Raw genomic sequence first — 23,113 nt, forward strand, 5'->3', positions numbered from 1 at the left:
TTGTCTGTTTTCTTATATGTGAGTTTTATAGTTGTAGCTCTTACATTTAGGTCTTTCATTTATTTTGAGTTAATTTTTGTATATGGTGTGAGATAGGGGTCCACATTAATTCTTTTACATGTGGAATTCTTTTACATAAGTGGGTCCTAGCACCACTTATGGAAAGCTATTTTTTCCCCATGGAATGGTCTTAACACCCTTGTTGAAATTGAGTTGACCCCAAATGTATGGACTTATTTCTGGGCCCTTAGTTCAATTCCAGTGGCCTATAAGTCTGTCCATATGCCAGTACCATGCTGTCTTGATTAATGTAGCTTTGTACTATTGAAATTTGAAAATGTGAGTCCTCCAATGCTGCTCTTTTTCAAGATTGTTTTGAAATTCCGTATCAGTACTATTAGGATCAGTTCATCCATATTTGGGGAAAAAAAGGCAGATATGATAGCCATTCTTTGAATCTCTAGATCAATTCGGCGTATATTGCTGTCTTTATAATCTGAAGTTTTCCAATCCATGGACATGGGATATCTTTCCATTTATTTAGATCTTTAATATTTTTCAGCAGTGTTCTACATACAAATCTTGCACTTCTTTAAAGTTATTCCTAAGTATTTTATTCCTTTTGAGGATATTTTAGATGGAGTTATTTTCTTAATTTCATTTTTAGACTGTTTATTACTAGTGTATAGAAATGCAACTTATATTTATTGATCTTGTATCCTACAACTTTGCTGAACTCATTTATTAGCTCTAATAATTTTTTGTAGGTTGTTTTAAGGGTTTTCCATATATAATATCATGTCATCTGTAAATAGAGATAGTTTTCCTTTTTCCTTTCCAACCCTAGCTAGAACCTCTATAATAGTGGTGGTAAAAGCAGACATCATTTCTTTTTCCTGATCTTGAGGAGAAAACTTTCAGGTTTTCCCTTTAAGACTGATATCAGCTATGGGTTTTTCATGGATGCCCTTTATCAGATTGAGAAATTACCCCTCTATTCCTAATTTGTTGAGCACTTATATCATGAAACAGTGCTGGGTTTTGTCAAATGATTTTTCTGTGTCTATTGAGAAGATCACTTTTCCCCCATTATTATATTAATATTGTGCATTGTATTGATTGGTTTTTATATGTTGAACCAAGCTTACATTCCTGGGATAAATCCCACTTGGTTGTATGCAATTCTTTTAATATTCTGCTATATTCAGCTTGCCAATATTTTATTGAGGATTTTTGCATCTGTAGTCCTAGGGGATGTTAGTCTATAGTTATATTTTTTTTGTGAGGTCTTTGTCTGATTTTGGTGTCTGGGTAATACTTACTTCATCAAATGAGTTGGAAAGTGTTTCCTCCTGTTCTCTTTCTTTGGAAGAGTTTGAGAAGGATGGGTATTCATTTTTTTAAACATTTGGTAGAATTCATTAGTAAAGCCATCTAGTCTTGGGCTTTTCTTTTATGGGTAGTTTTTTGATTACTAACTCGGTCTCTTTACTCATTAGAGGTCTGTTTCTATCTTCTGTTTCTTCTTGAGTCAGTTTTGGTGGTTTGTGTGTTTCTAGGAATTTAACCATTTCACTTACATTATTGAGTTTGTTGGCATACAGTTGTTCATACTATTCCCTTATAACCTTTTTTATCTCTGTGAAATTATTCCTAATGACCCTCTTTCATTCATGACTTTAGTAAATTGAGTCTTCTGTTGTTGGCTCTTTTTTTTTTATCATTCTGGCTAAATTTGATCTTTTCAAAGAACAACTTTTGGTTTAGTTGAGCTTTATTGTTTTTCTATTCTTTGTTTTATTTCCAACTTATTTTGTATTATTTTCTCACTTCTGCTGGCTTTGGACTTAGTTTGCTCTTTCTCTCCAGTGTCTTAAGGTGGAAGGTTAGGTTTTTTATTTCAGATCTCTTTTTTAATGCAGATATTTATAGTTGTAAGTTTCCCTCTGAGCACTGCTTTTGCTGCGTGCCTTAAGTTTTGGTATGGTGTTTTCATTTGTCTCAAAGTATTTTCTGATTTCCTTTGTGATTTCTTCTTTGATCCATTGGCTACCCCTCACTTATGCCAACATCTGGAAACTGTCAGGGCAGTTAACTGGGACAGCTGTAAGGCTCACCTCATTTGGTTCCCATTTCTCAGAGATCACTGTCCTTTGTTGTCTAATGTCCAGTGTCTTGAAAACATTATTTCATGTATTTTGTTCATTTTCTTAGTTGTTTCGGTTGGGAGGATAAGCCAAGTCCCTATTACTCCATCTTGGCTAAAAGCGGAAGTTGGTTTCATTTTTAACACTTAAATCTCTAATGTATTTGGCATATGTGAGAAATGGATCCATTGTTATCTTTTTTTGCATGTGCTATGCAGTATTTCTGATTTAAAATTTAAATCAGTAATCACTGATTTTAAAAGTCCCATCTTTTTCCTACTGTTTTTTTCTTTTTTTTTTTTTTAAAGATTTTATTTATTTATTTGACAGAGAGAGAGACAGCGAGAGCAGGAGCACAAGCAGGGGGAGTGGGAGAGGGAGAAGCAGGCTTCCCGCCAAGCAGGGAGCCCGATGCAGGACTCGATCCCAGGACCCTGGGATCATGCCTGAGCCCAAGGCAGATGCTTAACGACTAAGCCACCCAGGCGCCACCTACTGTTTTTTTCTTATAAATTTCTATATTCGACTTTCTATTTTAGATTTTCTGTCCTGTACCATTGTTGTTGTTCATTATGTTTATTCATGTTTTAATTTTTAAATATCTGGTAAAGTGAGCTTTGTTCCCCGTAATTGATCTTTTTCAGGGTTCTTTTATCATCTTGCTTGTTATTCTTTCAAATAACAAATCTTATAATTACCAAGTTATAAATACAGAGTTCTCTTGTGAAAGTTAATTTCTTAGCTCTGAAATTTCTTGTGTTCTGATTATTAAGTATTAGGACATATTAAGTACAGACCAAGTCCAATAACATTCAGGGAGAATGAGGGGAGAAATTAAAATATAATCATATTCTCAAAATTGCTTTTGGCTTCAATGGAAAGAGTCTTAAGAGATACTTAAAGGGGGGCGCCTGGGTGGCTCAGTCGTTAAGCGTCTGCCTTCGGCTCAGGTCATGATCCCAGGGTCCTGGGATCGAGCCCCGCATCAGGCTCCCTGCTCCTCGGGAAGCCTGCTTCTCCCTCTCCCACTCCCCCTGCTTGTGTTCCCTCTCTCGCTGTGTCACTCTCTGTCAAATAAATAAAATATTTAAAAAAAAAAAAAAAAAGATACTTAAAGAGATCAGAATTAATAAAACTATATGTTCATTGAATTTACAGGTTTTTTTCTATTGGAGCCTAACACACATGTATAAATGTATATACATGTAATTAAATATTAATAAAAAAGTGATACAATGAATACAAAAAACTAGGTGGGTTTTTAGCAAGATTTCCAGGTTGTCTCGTTTTTATCCTCACCTAACATTATTTTAGGTTTGCAAGTACAGACATGTATTTGCCATCCTTGAACAATGTTTACTTTCAGTGTGCTAGCTTAGTTTTGGAGTAATACATTCCTGCCAGTGAACTCATCTAGATTCCTTTGTAAGGTATCCTTGATAGTAGAAACCATGTCTGCTTCCCTTATTTATCACACTCAAAGTATTAAGGAGCTCATAGGGAAAATGTGGATGTAAATTTTTTTGTTAGCACTTAATAAATTTGTTTTCTTTATATTCCTTTTTAAATTTTATACCTGTATCAAATAATATTTCTAGCTTAGGAAAACCCCTCATCATCATCATCAGTCATTAATTACAAATAGTCTTTGAGAGAGATTTTAACAGATGCTGCAAGTAGGAAAACAAAATGACACAAATTCTGCTCTTAAGTTTTTTTTAATCTATTTCTAGTCAGAAATACTGAAAAAAGTGAAAAACAATACCATAGTCAAATAAGTAAAAGAGATAATGACTCTTATATAAATTTCAAAGAAGAGATAACTGTACATCATAGTGGATCAGGAAACTTTGCTTGGCAAGGTTGAATCAGAGCTAAGGTTTTGGGATAATGGTAAAACTTGGATGTTTGAAAGAAAAATAGCCTTTCAAAGGGAGATAGTGGAACAAACAAAGACCAGGAAGTAGCAACTCATATGTTGGGTTTTATGCAATGACATCAGCCTGATCTAGGGTTTTATTAGAAGAGTATTAATAGATGTGGTAGGAAGGTATTAATGACAGCTGATACTTGAGAACTTACTCTATGCCAGTCATTATGCTAAATGCTTGACATGTTTTTATCTAAGTTAATCTTCACAGAGCTGAAGTAGATGATATATTACTATTTTGAAAGTGAGAACAATTACTTTTGAAGAAATTAAGCTACTTCCCAAAGTCAGTCTTCTAGTGAGTGTCAAAGCCTAGATTCAAACCACTTGGTTTCAGAGTCTGTGCTCTTAACTACATGCAACACTGCTCAATTACATTTAAGTTGTGGAAGGTCTAGAATGCCAAGCCAAGGTGATGAGACAATTCTTGTTCTCTACTATATGCAGTAATCATCTAGAGACCCTCTACCAGGAAATCTTTCAGCAGACTTCTTGAAATTAGTTTGCTTAGAGTTACTGGCATATTTTGGAGTCATTGAACATGTAGACTCAGTAATATGGGAGATGCTAGGATTTCACTGGAAATTTTTTGCTAAAAGCAAATAGCAAGCTTTCAGAAGACTGGAGTAGGTGACTTCTCTTTCCTTTTGTATTAGGCAACACTGGACTATGGAATGTATTCTCGAGAAGAAGAACTATTAAGAGAAAGAAAACGCATTGGAACTGTTGGAATTGCTTCCTATGATTATCACCAAGGAAGTGGAACATTTCTATTTCAAGCTGGTAGTGGAATTTATCATGTAAAAGATGGAGGGCCACAAGGATTTACTGTAAGTTGGTGTTACTATTTGTTAAATCTGTTTTTGGGTCCTAAAGGTTATTTGCATCCAAATCAGAAAGGTAATTAAGCCAAAAAATTATATCTGCCCACCAAGTGAGAAATTTAATAGTAAAGAAAACAAGATACATGAGTATTAATTTCTAATATTAAGAATTAATCATTTTTGCACTGACATTAATATGTAATTTTTTTAAATGCTAAAAACACTTGCTGTGTAGGAAGATTTAGTAAAGGGCATTCAATGCCCATTTTCTGAGTAAATGCTGAGGGGGATTTTGGGGATAATATTATCACAAGGCAGTCTAATTTTGGTTCCCTTAAAAACTTAATTCATCTTTTTTTTTTTAAAGATTTTATTTATTTATTTGACAAAGCGAGAGAGAGAGATCATAAGTAGGCAGAGCAGCAGGCAGAGGGAGAGGGAGAAGCAGGCTCCCCGCTGAGCCGAGAGCCAGATGTGGGGCTCGATCCCAGGACCCTGGGATCATGATCTGAGCTGAACACTTAACTGACTGAGCCACCCAGGCACCCCAAAAACTTAATCCATCTTAATAAATGGTTTTAAATGTTTGGTTTTATTCCAGGCAATTCTTTTTTTTTTTTTTTTTTTAAGATTTATTTATTTATTTGAGAGAGAAATAGAGAGCAAGAATGAGTGGGGGAGGGGCAAAGGGAGAGGGAGAATCTCAAGCAGACTCCCCACTGAGCATGGAGCCTGATGCAGGGCTTGATCTCATGACCCTGAGGTCATGACCTGAGATGAAATCAGGAGTCAGATGCTCAATGACTGAGCCACCCAGACACCCGTCCAGGCAATTCTTTACATAGTTCTTTTTTTAGAATTGTATGATCCTGGCTTTTGTTAAAGCTTTATGAGCAAACTGTTTCAGATTGGTAAAATTAATTTGAAATATTTAATAAATATTCAGTAAATAATAATAAAAGTATTTAACAAGCAATAATTACTCTGTTAAACAGGTTTGGATAACAAAATTTATGAAGCGCTGTTATATTGTCTTTATTTACTTTCCTATTGGGGCACCCGGGTAGCTCAGTGGGTTAAGTGTCTGACTCTTTTGATTTTTGGCTCAGGTCATGAACCCATGGGTCGTGGGATGTGGGGGCTCTGTGCTTAGTAGGGAGTCTGCTTTTCTCTTTCTCCCTCTGCCCCTCCGTGTACACTCGAATGCTCTCTCTCTCACTCTCTCTCTCTTTCTCAAATAAATAAATCTTTTAAAAAATCTTTATTTACTTTCCTATTACCCTTAGCTTTCTAATTCATAGTAAAAAGAAAAAAGAGTCCGTCCTTGTAAGTTAAGGCATGCAAAAGTGTTATTTTTCTGAGGAATAATTATCATAGTTGACATTTTACTTGGAATTATTGTTAATTTTATAGGAAGGGTGTTGGCAAATGAATATGTATCAGCCTGATACTTGCCTTAAAAATGTTTTTTCTTTTCTAGCAACAGCCCTTACGGCCGAATTTAGTAGAGACTAGTTGTCCCAACATTCGCATGGATCCCAAATTATGCCCAGCTGATCCAGACTGGATTGCTTTTATACATAGCAATGATATTTGGATATCCAACATCGTAACCAGAGAAGAAAGGAGGCTCACCTATGTGCACAATGGTAACATATAGTTCTTCAAATCTACTTTTCTGAAAAGTATTTTTAAAATTTTGCCTTTGCTCACTTTTTGAAATTGAGGCAAAGTAGGCGACCTTTATATTTTAAATTCAAATCTAAAAAAAGTACAGAGGATAAATAGTATGTACCACCTGCATAATGCTACCTTATTTTAATGTTCATTTTCAGATAGCACTGTAGCACTTCTGACATGATTGTTTCTTTAGCTTATTAAGACTGCCAGGATTTCCCCAAAACTGTTCTCATTAAAATAAAATTTCATGATGAATCACAGACCTGTACCTCTGAAACAAATAATACATTTTATGTTAAAAAAAAAAAAAAAAGATAGTAGGAAGGGAAAAATGAAGGGGGGGAAATCGGAGGGGGAGAGAAGCCATGAGAGACTGTGGACTCTGAGAAACAAACAGAGTTCTAGAGGGGAGGGGTGTGGGGGGGATGGGTTAGCCTGGTGATGGGTATTAAGGAGGGCACGTATTGAATGGAGCACTGGATGTTATATGCAAACAATGAATCATGGAACACTACATCAAAAACTAATGATGTAATGTATGATGACTAACATAATAAAATAAAAATAAAATAAATTAAATTAAATTTCAATTAAAAAAAATAATTTTGATCCCAAAATTGGGGACCAATTGGGGACTGGGTGGCTCAGTTGGTTGAGCATCGGCCTTCGGCTCAGGTCATGATCCTGGGGTCCTGGGATCAAGTCCCATGTCGGGCTCCTTGCTCAGCGGGGAGTCTGCTTCTCCCTCTGCCTGCAGCTCCCCTTGCTTGTGCTCTCTCTCTTGCAAATAAAAGAAGTCTTAAAATTAATCTTGCTTTTGGGAAACAAACAAAAACCTAATACACAAAAATTTATCTCCCCTTTTTGGAGAGCCTATTTATTTTGTCATAATAGGAAAAACAAAACTTTGTAGAATTGTGTATTGTGGAAATACTTAATTTTCATTAAAGTGATTATAGTAATACTAAGCACTGCTCAAAGCACAGAAAAGATGTAGATGTTTTCCTCTAAAGCTTTCATACACATTGAAGATGGGAAATAGTGTATTGCTTTTTCTTTGAAACCATGAAACAAAGTTTAAGATTAGTAAGTTCCACAGTGAAGGATGCTCACTTTCAAAATTCATTTATTCAACTCTTGCTTAATCTTATGTTCACAAAGCTGAATTATTGGGCATCTTTCTTAATAAATTATTTTAGAATAATAGCGTATTGACAACAAACATTTTTTTTCATTATTAGGATAATCAGCGTTACAGAAGAAGCCCTTTCCTGAACAATTTACGTTGGTAGAAAGAACACTGAATTAGGAGTCAAGAAATCTGTTCTAGCTATTCAGTTAGTCAACAAAGATAGGTTAAGTTCCTGTGCACCAGGTAACATGGCAGGAACTAAGGATACAGAATTGAATAAGACATAACCCAGGCCCTCAAGGAAACTATATGAATAATAAAACAGAGTGATAAAGGGTGTTATGAGGGCATCAATGTGGGGTAGTGGTCAGGAAAGGCTTCCCAGAAGAGATGACACCTAACTGGCACCTAAACTGATCTTAGATATGACTGCACATTAACCAGTACATTCCAGGTGAGGGGACCACGTGAGAAAGGTCTTAATGCAGAAGGTGGTGTGTGAGGAGTTAAAAGCAGTCTGACGGTTCTAAAGCATAAGGTATGAGTCAAGAAGAAGGGAAAGGTAACCAAGACCAGGGTTAATTGTATCTCATGTAAATCAACAGAGTCTCTAGCATAATGTGGGGGTCCACTGAAAGTTTTTAACAATTGGGTGGTGTGGTCAGAGTCATATTATAGATAAATTGTTCTGGATACTTTGTGAAAGTTGTATTTGAAAAGCCCAGGACTAGAGGCAGGGACACCAAAACTTGACTGTTGAAGTTACCTAGGTTTAAGTGGTCTAAAACTCTATAGAGCATCAGATAGACAAAAGGGGATGGATTAGGGAACTTTTTAAGTAAAAAGTACATGTTTTGGGAACGCCTGGATGGTTCAGTCTGTTAAGCTCTTGCTTTTGGCTCAGGTCATGATCTCAGGGTCTTGAGCTCAGTGGAGAGCTTGCTTCTTCCTTCTCCCTCGTCCTCTGCCCTTCCACCCACCACCTCCCCCTTGCTCCCGCTCTCCCTCTTTCTCTCTCGAATTAATAAATAAATAAATCCTTAAAAAAGGAAAGAAAGAAAGAAAAGTACGTGTTTTGGGTCTCCATTTGGAGTAAGGGAATCAGAATGGCTACCAATGACAGTAGGATTAGGTTGATGATTAGTAAATCTGCGTTGGAAATCCTAGCCATTTATTCATGCTTTCAACAAACATTGAACACTCACTATGTACTAGTTATCGTACTTGAGGCTGGGAGTGCAAAGCTCTGACAGTAACTGAAAGAAATAGGACGTTTTTAGTCTAGTTTTTCTTCTGTAGAATTGTTTTTCTACACAGGATTATTGTGAAGATTGACAGAATTTAGTGGTGCCTGGGTGTCTCAGTTGGTTAAGCATCCAACTCTTGATTTCAGCTCAGGTCATGAATGATCTCAGTGTTGTGAGATCTGTGCTGGGTGTGGAGCCTGCTTAAGACTTTCTCTCTCCCCCTCCCTCTGCCCCTATCTCTCTCTCTCTCCCTCTCTTAAAAAAAAAAAAAAAAGAATTGACAGAATTTAAAGTAGAAAGCACTGGCACCCTGCCGGATGCTGTAGTATTGTTCTTATTATTTTCCTTTCTGTGCATATGGGTATGTGGTATGTTTATTATTTTCAAGATTAATGTACTTGTTAAAAATGCAGTCTGGAACCATTCTAGTTTGAATTCTAGATCTACCATTTTTTAGTTCTGTGACCTTGAGTAAATTATTTAACTGATCTCTTTGTTTCCATATCCAAAAAGGCATGTTATTATAGTGCTCTTATGAGGTTATAATGAGTTCATATTTGTGAAGTGTTTAGGATGGTGTCTGAAACATAGTAAGAGCGATGTGTTTAAGTAGAAAGGTAGGTACAGAGTAAGCATCTTCACTCTTACTCTGCTTACAATAAATTTCCAAGTGAAAGTCTGCTTTTAATGGGGTTAGTCAGTGAGCATGTGCATGTGTTTATTTTCTGCCTAGTATGAAAAGGAATGTAAAAGTAATACAGTACCAGCCTCTACTCTCGAATGATATGTTGACATATCAGAAGAACAAAGTGATACCTTTTATTCATTTAATAAATAACTCTTAATAATTGAGGTCTATAGGGGGCACCTGGGTGGCTCAGTCGTTAAGCATCTGCCTTCGGCTCAGGTCATGATCCCAGGGTCCTGGGATCGAGCCCCACATCGGGCTCTCTGCTCAGCGGGAAGCCTGCTTCTCCCTCTCCCACTCCCCCTGCTTGTGTTCCCTCTCTCGCTGTCTTTCTCTGTCAAATAAATAAATAAAAAATCTAAAAAAATAAAAATAAAAAATAATAATAATTGAGGTCTATGGTAAGTGAAAGGGAGATAGAAATGAGTGGTACCTCTTCTCACATCCAAAAGAGAACAAATATGAAACAGTATGGTGGGTATAACTTTGGGGTAGTTGGAAAGATCCAAGAAAACCAAACACTAGTTTTGCCTATATCATTAATTCCAAAATTCAAAAAAACTGTTGAACACTGAGCTTAGGGGTGCCTGGGTGGCTCAGATGGTTAGGCGTCTGCCTTTGGCTCAGGTCATGATCCCAGGGTCCTGGAATCGAGCCCTGTATTGGGCTCCCTGCTCACCGGGGATCCTGCTTCTCCCTCACCTTCTGCTGCTCCCCATGCTTGTGGTCTCTTGCTCTCTTTGTCAAATAAATACATAAAATCTTAAACAAGGAAAAGAAAAGAAAACTGAGCTTAGTTTTCACTGGCTCGGAGCTAAAACTCATTTGGTGGCAAAACCTGCCCTGAACTGACCTGAGGCTATTTATAATCTTAATCCTACTTAGTGTGTCTATTCATAAGTTTGCTCTAAGAATATTAGTGTATTCAATTACAGGGTATTTAATTACCCTGCCAGAGATGTTATATAATTATATGGTAGATATATGATAAATATGAAAAATCCCCCAAATTCTGAGTTCCAAACACTTCTGGACTCAAAATTTTTAGATAGGGGATTATTGGCTCATGTTGCATATTTGTTTTAGACAATATATAGAAAATACAGATAACCAAAAATAATACTTTGAAACTTGTCTATAATATTGAAATCACTATGATATATTACCATACACCCATTAGACTGGCTGAAGTGAAAAAGATTAAGAACACAAATGTTGGAGAGGAACTTTCATACATTGCTAGTAAGAATATAAAATAATACAAATACTATGGAAAACTGTGTGACAGTTTCTTATAAACACTTATCATACTGCCCAGTCATTCCACTCCTAGGTCTTTATTCAAGAGAAAGCATACACCCACAAAGATCCCAATGCAAGAAAGATTATAGTATCTTTATTCATATTGCCAATAACTGACAATACTAACAGCCCAGATACCCATTAACGGGTGAATGGATTTAAAAAAAAACACAAAAAAACTGTGGTATACTATGGAATACCACCAAGCAATAAACAGGAATGAATTAGTGATACATGTAACAATATTGGTGAATCTCAAAAAGCAGACAAAGTATATGACTTCACTTATATGATATTCTAGAATATGCAAAACTAACTTACAGTGACAGAAATCAGATCAGTGTTTGCTTCTGGGGTGAGAATGGGCATTGACTGAGAAGAGGCATGAGAAAACATTCTGGATGTTGGAAATATTCTATGTCTTGACAGGGTGTGGTTCGTTACACAAGTGTATACATTTTTCACAAATAGTACACCTAAGATTTTGTAAATTATAAAGCAATTTTTAAAAAATGTTTCTCCGTAGTCTGTCTCACTATTTGGAGAGAACCACATTTTGGTTTATATCCCAACACTTTTTAAAATACATGTTTAACATTTTTATGAATGAAATTATAGTGTACATGCCATTTAGTAATAGGGCTTTTTTTAATCCAAGTATATTACAAACATTTCTTCATGTCATGAAATCTTTTTTTTTTATTTAAGATTTTATTTATTTGACAGAGAGTGTGTGTGTGTGTGTGTGTGTGTGCCAGAGAACACAAGCAGGGGGAACAGCAAAGGCAGAGGGAGAAGCAGGCTCCCTGCTGAGGAGGGAGCCTGACACAGGGCTTGATCCCAAGACGCTGGGATCATGACCTGAGCCGAAGGCAGGCACTTAACTGACTGAGCCACTTAGGCATCCTGGGAGGTTTATTTTTAAAGCAAGAGTTCTCTTTAAACTATTTGCTGGAAAGTGTAAAACAGATAAAAGTTGAAATGTTCTGGTTGACTGGAGGAAGGGGAGGGGGAATGATGAAGATTACTTGATGTGTAAGACCCATAAAGTTAGGGGCGCCTGGGTGGCTCAGATGGTTGAGCGTCTGCCTTCAGCTCAGGTCGTGATCCCGGGGTCCTGGGATCGAGCCCCACATCGGGCTCCTGGCTTGGTGGGGAGCCTGCTTCTCCCTCTACCCCTGCTCATGCTCTCTCTCTGTATCTCCGTGTCTCAAATGAATAAATAAAATCTTTAAAAAAAAAAAAAAAAGACCCATAAAGTTGGACTTTTCTGGGTAGAAGTTACAAGTCACTGTGACCCTTTCCATGTATTCTTTTTTTCCATGATCCTAGCTAAATGGGGAAATAATAACTGACATTTATGGTGCACATATTTTGGTTCAGGCTTTGTTCTAAGTGCTTTATGTGAATTAACTCATTTAATCCTAACAACCTTATGAGGTACATTGTTACTCCCATTTACAAACAGGACACTGCAGTGGAATGAGGTTGGATGATTTGCCCAAGGTCAGTCAGTACATGATGGAGCTCAGACTTATATCCAGTCCATTTGGCTCCTGAGTTCACCACAGTACTACAGCTGCATTTCAAAATAAACTAACTGTGCTTAGTACCTATGAAAAGTTAGACAACTTCCTGTGATAATTTTGCTGTTTATGTTTGTCTAGAGCTAGCCAACATGGAAGAAGATCCCAGATCAGCTGGAGTTGCTACCTTTGTTCTTCAAGAAGAATTTGATAGATATTCTGGCTACTGGTGGTGTCCAGAAGCTGAAACAAGTAAGGGGGTTCAAAATAGTATAAGTTAATTAAAGTATTATGAGATTGAACTGCCAATTAGTTAAGTGCTCAGATGCTAAGTCCTGAATAGTAGATTATGAAGTCATGAAGATTGGATCCTACCAGTAGTTATTTAGAATATATAGGCTGGGGGCACCTGGGTGGCTCAGTCCTTAAGCATCTGCCTTCAACTCAGGTCATGAGCCCAGGGTCCTGGGATCGAGCCCCACATCAGGCTCCCTGCTCATCAGGAAGCCTGCTTCTCCCTCTCCCACTCCCCTGCTTGTGTTCCCTCTCTCGCTGTGTCTCTCTGTCAAATGAATAAATCTTAAAAAAAAAAAAAAAAGAATATATAGGCTGTATCCTACCATGATGAATTCTAATAAAAATAAGTGCCTCTGGTCCTTCAACTCTTTTTTCCAGTCTTTCATCTAGAGGCTGGTCTTAGTGGCAATATTGGTGACAAAATAAAAAACTATACCCTGATGCATTGCTATAAAAACGTAGGATTGGGATGCCTGGGTGGCTCAGTCGGTTAAGCGTCTGCCTTCAGCTCAGGTCATGATCCCACGGTCCGGGAATCGAGTCCCACATCGGGCTCCTTGCTCAGCAGGGAGCCTGCTTCTCCCACTGCCTGCAGCGCCCCCTGCTTGTATTCTCTCTCTCTCTCTCTCTCTCTGACAAATAAATAAATAAAATCTTTAAAAAAACAAAAACAAAAAACGTAGGATTGACTAGAGTGTCTGCATAAACATATGGCCAAATTAGTATATGAAGGGATCAGAAAAAGTCACAAATTCCTCCCTTTTCTGGATGAATTCGCAAGTATTTTATTGCCTGTGAAACAGCTTTCTCTGAAGATCCAGTTAGAAATTTGCTTTACATTCTAGCCTGATACTTCATATTGTATACAAAAACTAAAATTTCAGGGTGGCTCAGTCGTTAAGCATCTGCCTTCGGCTCAGGTCATGATCTCAGGGTCCTGGGATCGAGCCCCGCATCAGGCTCCCTGCTGCACGGGAAGCCTGCTTCTCCCTCTTCCACTCCCCTTGCTTGTGTTCCCTCTCTCGATGTGTCTTTCTCTGACAAATAAATAAATAAAATCTTTAAAAAACAAAAAACTCAGGGTGCCTGGGTGGCTCAGTCATTAAGCGTCTGCCTCAGGTCGTGATCCCAGGGTCCTGGGATCGAGCCCCGCATCAGGCTCCCTGCTCAGTGGGAAGCCTGCTTCTCCCTCTCCCATTCCCCCTGCTGTGTTCCCTCTCTCACTTGTGTCTCTCTGTCAAATAAATAAATAAAATCTTAAAAAAAAAAAACAAACAAATTTCATGAAGGAATACTTACTTACCTTTATGTGTAATGCACTCTGATATTGTATATATTTTGTTCGTTGTATATTTTAAATGCTTGTTATTACCCATTAGTAGATTTCATGATGCAGTAATGGATTGCAGCTACCATTTTTGTTTTTTTAAGTAAGCTCTTTGCCCAATGTGGGGCTTGAATTCACAACCCCGAGATCAAGAGTTGCTCGCTTTACTGACTGAGTGCCCCAGCAGCTCGTATTTTGAACATTTCTCTAAGGGACCATGAAAAATACTTATTTTTAAGCCACGTCTTAGATTTGGACATTCAATTTTAAGATGTAAAATGTTTTGCCATAACTGTGTTTGTTAGAACAAGATTTTGACGTGAATTAGAGAAACCATTAAAAGAAAACTGGACTCTATTTAAATAGCATTTATTTTCAGGGTGTCTGGGTGGCGCAGTTGGTTGGGTGTCCAACTCTTTATTTTGGCTCAGGTCGTGGTCTCAGGGTCCTGGGGTGGAGCCCCACATCGGGCTCTGTGTTCAGCACAGAGTCTGCTTGCGGCTCTCTCCCCCTCTCCTTCTGCCTGTCCCCCCTGCTCTCTCTCTTTCTCTCAAATAAATAAATAAAATCTTTTTTTAAAAATAACATTTATTTTGTTATAGGAAATATTATAAATATAATTAATTCGTTTTTCTTTTTTTTTTTTTTAAAGATTTTATTTATTTATTTGAGAGAGAGAGAATGAGAGACAGAGAGCATGAGAGGGAGGAGGGTCAGAGGGAGAAGCAGACTCCCTGCTGAGCAGGGAGCCCGATGCAGGACTCGATCCCGGGACTCCAGGATCATGACCTGAGCCGAAGGCAGTCGCTTAACCAACTGAGCCACCCAGGCGCCCGAGTAATTCGTTTTTCAACAAGGAATGCATTTAAGGTATACCTGGACTGAAGTCCTTCATAAGTGTGTTTCCCCTGTTTTAAATATATGTAGGTACAGGGGTACCTGGCTGACTTAGTCAGTAGAGCATATGACTCTTTTTTTTTTTAAGATTTTATTTATTTATTTGACAGAGAGATGGACAGAAGAGCACAAGCAGAGGGAGTGGCAGAGGGAGAGGGAGAAGCAGGCTCTGCACTGAGCAGGGAACCCAATGCGGGACTCGATCCCAGGACCCTGAGATCATGACCTGAGCCAAAGGCAGACGCTTAACCATCTGAGCCACCCAGGCGCCCAGCATATGACTCTTGATCACTGGGTCATGAGTTCAAGCCCCATGTTGGGCATGGAGCCTACTTAAATTTTAAATATATACACATATATATGTATATGTACATAATTATCTCCAGGTTTTGCCTTCCTTTAACCAGCAAAAGTGGTTTAGTAGTAACTCACCTTTCTTTTTTTTGTTTTTTTTGTTTTTAAAGATTTTTATTTATTTATTTGACAGAGAGAGACACAGCGAGAGAGGGAACACAAGCAGGGGGAGTGGGAGAGGGAGAAGCAGACTCCCCGCTGAGCAGGGAGCCCGATGCGGGGCTCAATCCCAGGACCCCGGGATCATGACCTGAGACGAAGGCAGACGCTTAACGACTGAGCCATCCAGGCGCCCCAGTAACTCACCTTTCTAGTGCAAAGACTAGTGATACTTTCATACACTATACAAAAGGCAGCGTATTTTATACATAAATTATTTTTCACTGTGGGAAATATAGTACTAGAGGGAATGGTCAGTTATGATTACTCTCTGGAATAATTCTTCTAAATTTTCAATATTTAAATTCCTTTTTAAAAGCTCCCAGTGGCAGCAAAATTCTGAGAATTTTATATGAAGAAAATGATGAATCTGAGGTGGAAATTATTCATGTTACATCCCCTATGTTGGAAACAAGGAGGGCAGATTCATTCCGTTATCCTAAAACAGGTACTATATTCCATTGACATTTATATTTACTCATTTCTGCTTTCCAAACAAGATTCTCTCTGCAATCATCCAGAGGTATGGTCAGCATTAGTCATTTACAGCCTTAGTAAAGGTAGGTTATTCATTAAGTATCACTGAAGTAGATTTCTTAATTATAGGGTGATCTTATTTAATTCTTTTCAAAGGTTGGGAAGTACACAAAGCTGGTTACTTCAAGGAATGAAAAAAGAGGAGTTTTTGCTAGGAAATAAAGATTTTTAAGGGATTATGTTCTTAATAAGTCACTAATTTTTTTTTCTATTTTGCTGTTAACATTTCAATTACAAAATGACACAGAATTTCTTTTATTTATTTCATATTGACTCTTGATGTTTTCAGTCTCTCTTTTTTTTTTTTGATACTAATGTTGAGAGTTATGAATTTGAGTTGGAGTTCTGAGATTCTTATACAGTAAAGCCCTGACTCTACAATATTCCTGACTTAACTAAAGTATAAAGGGGATTGATCTAGCAAAATTAGTTTGAATAATTTTGATTATTCATTACTATTCATGTCTCTTTCTAAAGGCACAGCAAATCCAAAAGTCACCTTTAAGATGTCAGAAATAATGATTGATGCTGAAGGAAGGGTAAGTATAAAATGTTGAGTTGACTTTTTATGTCACTTAACTAGTCAGTCTAGTAGATATCTTAGGTATTCTTTTTATTTTTTTATTTTATTTTATTTTTAAAGATTTTATTTATTTGACAGAGACACAGTGAGAGAGGGAACACAAACAGGGGGAGTGGGAGAGGGAGAAGTAGGCTTCCTGCGGAGCAGGGAGCCTGATGCGGGGCTCGATCCCAGGACCCTGGGATCATGACCTGAGCCGAAGGCAGACACTTAATGACTGAGCCACCCAGGCGCCCCTAGATATACTTTTTAATTTTTTGAACTCATTTAACTTGCTGAGATCTGTGGACCATGCTTTGGAAACTTTTTGCTGGTTCCCAAGACAAGAATATAGGGATATGCATATTTACCACTCCTTTCCAAAAGTTTTTCCTCTTTGCCATTGTTAATTCTTCAGATCAATATTTTAAAAATAGCAGTCATTGACTAGTGACTTACCTTCTGTGTTGGATGTCCCACATTTCTCTTGTATTGCTGCTTTCCATTTGGATAGTCGAATGCTTATAAGCTGACTGCATACAAGATTAATTAAAAAATAGTCTTCTTGGGGCACCTGGGTGGCTCAGTCGGTTAAGCATCTGACTCTTGATCTCGTATCAAGACTTGATATCAGGGCAGTGAGTCAAGCCCTGCATTGAGCTCCATGCTGGGTGTGGAGCCTACTTAAAAAACAATAACAAAACAAAACAAAACAAAAACCCAGTCTTCTCTGATAGACTTTTTTTTAAAAGCTTTATTGAGATATAATTCACATACAATACAGTTCACTCTTTTAAAGTTTTAGAATGGCTTTTAGTATATTAACAGAATTATGCAACCATTACCACAATTTTAGAACATTTTCATCACCCCACAAGAAACCCCACATCCCTTAATCATCACCCTCCAACCTTCATATGTCCCTTGGCACTGGGTAGCCATTGATCTACTTTCTGTCTGTAGATTTGCCTATTCTGGGCACTTCATATAAATGGAATCATACAGTATCTAGTCTGGTTTCTTTTATTTACCATCATGTCTTCAAGCTCCATCTGTATTGCACCATGTATCAGCACTATTTTGCCTTTTTTTTTTTTTTTTTTTTTTTTAAGTAATCTCTACACCCAACATGGGGCTCGAACTCACAACCCTGAGATAAAGAGTCGCATGCTCTTCCGACTGAGCCAGCCAAGCGCCCCAGCACTTTCTTGCTTTTTATCACCCAGTAATATTCCATTGTGTGGCTATACCACATTTTATTTACCCACGTATCAGTTACAATTAGGGTGTTCCACCTTTTGGCTGTTATGAATAATGCAACCATGAATCTGTGTGTATGTTTTTACTTCTCTTGATAGATACCAAGAAGTAGAATTGTTCAGTCATATGATAGCTCCATGTTTAACCTTTTGAGGAACTACCAGACTGTTTGCCCAAAATGGTTACACTATTTTACATTCCCATTGTGTGAGGTTTCCAGTCTCCACATCCTCATCAACCCTTCTATTGTTTGTCTTATTTATTATAGCCATCCTAGTAAGTTTGAAGTTGTATCTCATTGTGATTTTGACTTAAATTTTCCTGATGGCTAATGACGTTGAGCATCTTTTCATGTGCTTATTGGCCATTGGTAGATCTTCGTTGGAGAATTATCTATTCAGATCCTTTGCCTTTTTTTAAAAAACTTCCTTTTTTGGGTGCCTGGGTGGCTCAGTTGGTTAAGCGTCTGCCTTCGGCTCAGGTCATGATCTCAGGGTCACGGGATCGAGCCCCATGTCAGACTCCCTGCTCAGCGGGGAGTCTGCTTCTCCCCCTCCCTCTGCCTCTGCTCCTCCCCGCACTCATGCTCTCTCTCAAATAAATAAAATCTTTAAAAATAAATAAACAGACAAACTTTTTTGTGTTGGCTAGATTTTTAAAGGAAAAAGTTTTGCTTACTTAGGGCCATTTCACTAATATATTACACAAATCATATTTTAGGCTAAAATATAGGGAACTAGGGATTATTATTTTTCTTTGATAACTAGAGTCTAAATAAAGTGATTAAAACCTGTTTTTACAAGTTATTAGCAAGGGCTCTGTTAGTATATATAAACTCATGGTAAAAGACTTAGACTGTGCTAATTCTTGTGCTTAGAACTTTTTTAGGCATGAAGAGCACACCAGTGTAGGTAACCCATAACTTACTTCTGGTTTTGCTGTATCTCTCATGCCTTTTTAAATACCTAAGTCTGAAAAAATGTCATGCTGTTAAAGATGATGATTTAGGTAGACTAGTAAACTAGTTACTGATTTAAATCTTTTGTAACTCGATTCCTTTTTTTTCTTTTTTAATAGATTATCGATGTCATAGATAAGGAACTAATTCAACCTTTTGAGATTCTGTTTGAAGGAGTTGAATATATTGCCAGAGCTGGATGGACTCCAGAGGGAAAATAGTGCGTATGTTAAATTGTCACTTCTTTATACGTAATTTAGAATCCAGAACTTTAGAAATGTTTATGTTACTAGGCTTGCCCTTCAGTTGGAGATGCCTTCACATGCAAATTTGCAGAGTAGTTATTTCTGCACAGAGAACTTTTCCTGAGCTAAGTGGGCTTGTGGATTCGTAATCCTTTAAGTATAGGGGCATATTGCATTTTCATTCTGTCTGTTACATGGCCAGTCATGGTTTCAGTGTTTATTTGTGGTTAAATTGTATGACTTTAGGGCTCACATATAAGAATGTCTGTATTTTTTTATTATATAATTTAAGCAAAACTTTTCGTAGAGTTTTGTGAAGGTGATTACATATAGTTCCTAAGGTAGACAACAGGAGTTTCACAAGGCCGCCAATTGTTGACACTAAGGGGAAAAAACAATTTCATAGGTCATTTGTGGTTTTAGGAGTTTAAAGAAAACCACTTTTAAAAAAAACTCTACTCAAGCCTAACTTTAAAAAATAAGTATAGAATAAGCTAATACTTTTAATTAGCCATTTGTAAGTGATAATTTAACATCTACTAAAGCAATTCTTTAATTGTGATTACAGAAATAACAGATGGGTACTAGAGGAGAGAGTAGGGGAATATTCATTTTCTGAGAGATGGCTTTATTTTTGGTGCTTTTTTGTTTGTTTGTTTAAATAGTGCTTGGTCCATTCTACTAGATCGCTCCCAAACTCGCCTACAGATAGTGTTGATCTCACCTGAATTATTTATCCCAGTAGAAGATGATGCCATGGAAAGACAGAGACTCATCGAGTTGGTGCCTGACTCCGTGACACCACTAATTATCTATGAAGAAACAACAGACATCTGGATAAATGTATGTATGCTTTCCTGTACTTGGTTATATATTTTCTCAGAATGCTAAAGCAAGTGAAGTTTTATAGCAAACTATCCAAACGAATTTTTAAATTCAGAGTAAGCAGGAACGTTATTTGCTTAGTTTGAACATTTCAAATTGGAATGTTTGTAGATAGAAAGTAGATGTCATTGACATGACAAGGAGATAATGTTATCTCCTTGGTTGCAAATTTGCCCTTGTTCCTGGACACATCATGTATTGAAAAACAGCCTCATCAGTGCCTCTTAGGAGGACCTCAGTAGAAGTCTAGAAAAGACTTTCTCTTTTAAGTTGGCAAACTATACCAAAATTTACCAGTTGGGATTGAGTTTTTCATTTTCCAATTTAGTGGAAAAAACTTAAACAAGATACAAAATAAATAAAGCCAGATCACTCCCTGGCTGAGTACAGGCTTTATATGATTCACCCTTCAACTGTTACAATATTTCTCTTTAGAAAAGAAAAGTAGTAAGATTTTGGATAAGAATAAGTAGTAAGATTCTGTAATAAGATTTGTATCATTAAACCTCATGCCATGTTTCAAAGGATTATAGAGATGAGTAAGAAAAAGCTTTTGGTCGTATTTTTCTTTTTTCACCATTTGGGAACATTTATTTCTCAATGGATGAAGTCTATGACTAAAGTGAGATAAATCTGAAAGGACCAGACAAAATCTATATTGTAAATACACAGTACCCCCTAGCACTGACAGTTATTTATGTTTCAGAATGTATTTATCAAGTAATTCTTCTTTCTCTAACTTAATTGAATTGTTTATGTAGTATTTTCATTAATGTGTATAGTAAATTAAGCTATTCATTTTACAGATCCATGACATCTTTCATGTTTTTCCCCAAAGTCATGAAGATGAAATTGAATTTATTTTTGCCTCTGAATGCAAAACAGGTTTCCGTCATTTATACAAAATCACATCCATTTTAAAGGAGAGCAAATATAAACGATCCAGTGGTGGGCTGCCTGCCCCAAGTAAGAAATCCTTTTTTATTTAGAAATATATATATATATATATATATATATGTTGGGGGCAGAAAGTGGGAGGGGCAAGGTAATATAATGTCTCTTTTGTATACTTTATATACTTTATAAGCATCAGTACTTGCTTCATTAAACTTAATACGTAAGTTAAGCTAAAATATAAATACATATGTGAAATCACAGGACAAAGTTCTTGATGGATATGTAAGAAACTATTAATAGTGAGTAATCTCTGGGAATGGAATTACTTGTTTTTGCTTTCTACTTTTGCCTTGACTGTAATTTTTAATTTGTTTAAAGTGAGCCCAAGTCATATTTAGATTTAAAAAGCTGTTTTTAAAATGTTATTTGGTTATTAGATATTTTTACATCCTAGTTTTGTTTTGTTTTTTTACATATTATGGTTTTTTTTTTAAGATCATGTATTTATGAGAGAGAGCACCAGTGTGAGGGAGAGAGCACGAGTCAGGGGGAGGAGCAGAGGGAGAGGGAGAAGCAGACTCCCCGCTGAGCAGGGAGCTCAACGTGGGGCTCCATCCCAGGACCCTGAGATCATGACCTGAGCAGAAATCAAGAGTTGGCTACATAACTGACTGAGCCACCCAGGCGCCCCTCCTATTTTTTTTGGTTTAATACTGTCTGCATCTACACTGAAGTTAATATGGTTATAGCTCTTCAGATTGATATAATTATGCTGTCCAAAGTGAAATTAAATATTGTGTCAGCTGGAATTAATTTCTCTCTAAAAAGTGATGGTTTTCCTTCTGGGAAATGTAATACAGAATGGACATGTAAGCCTGGAAAAAGGGAAACGGTGTATCCAGTAGTTCTCCTGTTTTTGTTTTTGTTTTTTTATTTGAGTTCTAGTTTTCTGCTTTAATAATATAGAGTTTGTTTTAGAATGGTAGGCACTTTATGATAATGTTATATGCTTAAATGCCATTTGTGACATAACAGACTCAACAGCCATTTTTTAAATTGTGGCAAAATATACACAAAATCTACCATTTTAAGTATTTCAGTGTACTGTTTAGTCGCATTAAGTATGTTTCTATTGTTATGCAACCATTAACTACCATCTACCTCCAGAACTTCTTTCATCTTCCAAAACTGAAGCTATGCAGTAAATAATACCCAGTTTAGCTTATTGCTCCCTCCCCTCAACTGCTGACAACTACTTTGTCTCTCTGATTTTGACTACTCTAGATACTTCATATGCCCTTTTATGTCTAACTTACTTCACTTTGAATAATGTCCTCAAGTTTTATCCACGTCATAGCATATGTGAGAATGTCTTTCATTTTTAAGGCTGAATAAATTCAACTGTGTGTATAGACCACATTGTGTCTTCTATTCATCTGTCTACAGACACTTGGGTTCCTTCCATGTTTTGGCTGTTGTGACTAATACTGCTATGAACATGGGTGTACAGATACCTGTTTTGAGACCCTGCTTTCAGTTCTTTTGGGTGTATACCCAGAAGTGAAATTACTGGATCATATGGCAATTCTATTTTTAATATTTTGAGGAACCACCATACTCTTTTCTGTGGCAGCTGCACCATTTTATATTCCCATTAGCAGTGCGCAAGGGCTCTAGTTCATCAACATCTTTGTCAACACTTGTTATTTTCCATGTGGTTTGTTTATTTGTATGTTTGTTTGGATATAGCCATCCTAGTGAAGTGGTATGAAGTGGTATGCCATTGTGCCTTTGATTTGCATTTCCCTAATGACTAGTAACATTGTACATCTTTTCATGTGTTATTATCCATTTGTATATCTTCTTTGGAGAAGTGTCTGTCTGAATGCTTTGCCAACTTTTCAAGTGGGTTGCATGTTTTTCTCAACAAGGCCTTTTAAATATCATTCTTATTTGGGAAACATGAGCTACATCTTAGGACTAACAAAATAAATACTGCCTATGACTCTGTTCCTTTACTTAGCCTAATTTTTTTAAGGCAGACTGGATCTTGTATATCCAAGATGAAGAATTTCTTCCTTGAGAGCCTTAGTGTGAAATTGCCCTTACCAGCTCCTCTGTTGTTCATAAATTAAATCCACTTACGAAATTCCAGAAATTTTACTACACAGGCTGTGGGGAGGGGTTGGGGGAGAGGGAGAAGCAGGCTCCACATTGAGCAGGGAACCCAGTGCAGGACTCAATCCCAGGACCCTGGCA

The 23,113-nt window shown here is 37.1% G+C and overlaps 1 protein-coding gene across 4 annotated transcripts in view; it reads left to right on the forward strand.

The window, feature by feature from the left end:
- DPP8 (dipeptidyl peptidase 8) overlaps positions 1-23,113 on the forward strand; it is a 63,165-nt gene that overhangs the window by 16,593 nt on the left and 23,459 nt on the right. For 3 of the 4 annotated variants that reach the window (XM_036087165.2, XM_036087166.2, XM_078079198.1), the window contains 8 exons: positions 4,734-4,907; positions 6,382-6,550; positions 12,618-12,728; positions 15,830-15,958; positions 16,525-16,586; positions 18,947-19,047; positions 19,738-19,915; positions 20,764-20,923. In XM_036087165.2, the coding sequence (XP_035943058.1) occupies positions 4,734-4,907; positions 6,382-6,550; positions 12,618-12,728; positions 15,830-15,958; positions 16,525-16,586; positions 18,947-19,047; positions 19,738-19,915; positions 20,764-20,923 (1,084 nt within the window). The remainder of the gene's footprint in view (positions 1-4,733; positions 4,908-6,381; positions 6,551-12,617; positions 12,729-15,829; positions 15,959-16,524; positions 16,587-18,946; positions 19,048-19,737; positions 19,916-20,763; positions 20,924-23,113) is intronic. The other variant, XM_078079197.1, reaches the window with a different exon arrangement.

This window comes from Halichoerus grypus, chromosome 8 (assembly GCF_964656455.1).
Source record: "Halichoerus grypus chromosome 8, mHalGry1.hap1.1, whole genome shotgun sequence".
NCBI classification, from domain to species: Eukaryota; Metazoa; Chordata; class Mammalia; order Carnivora; family Phocidae; genus Halichoerus; species Halichoerus grypus.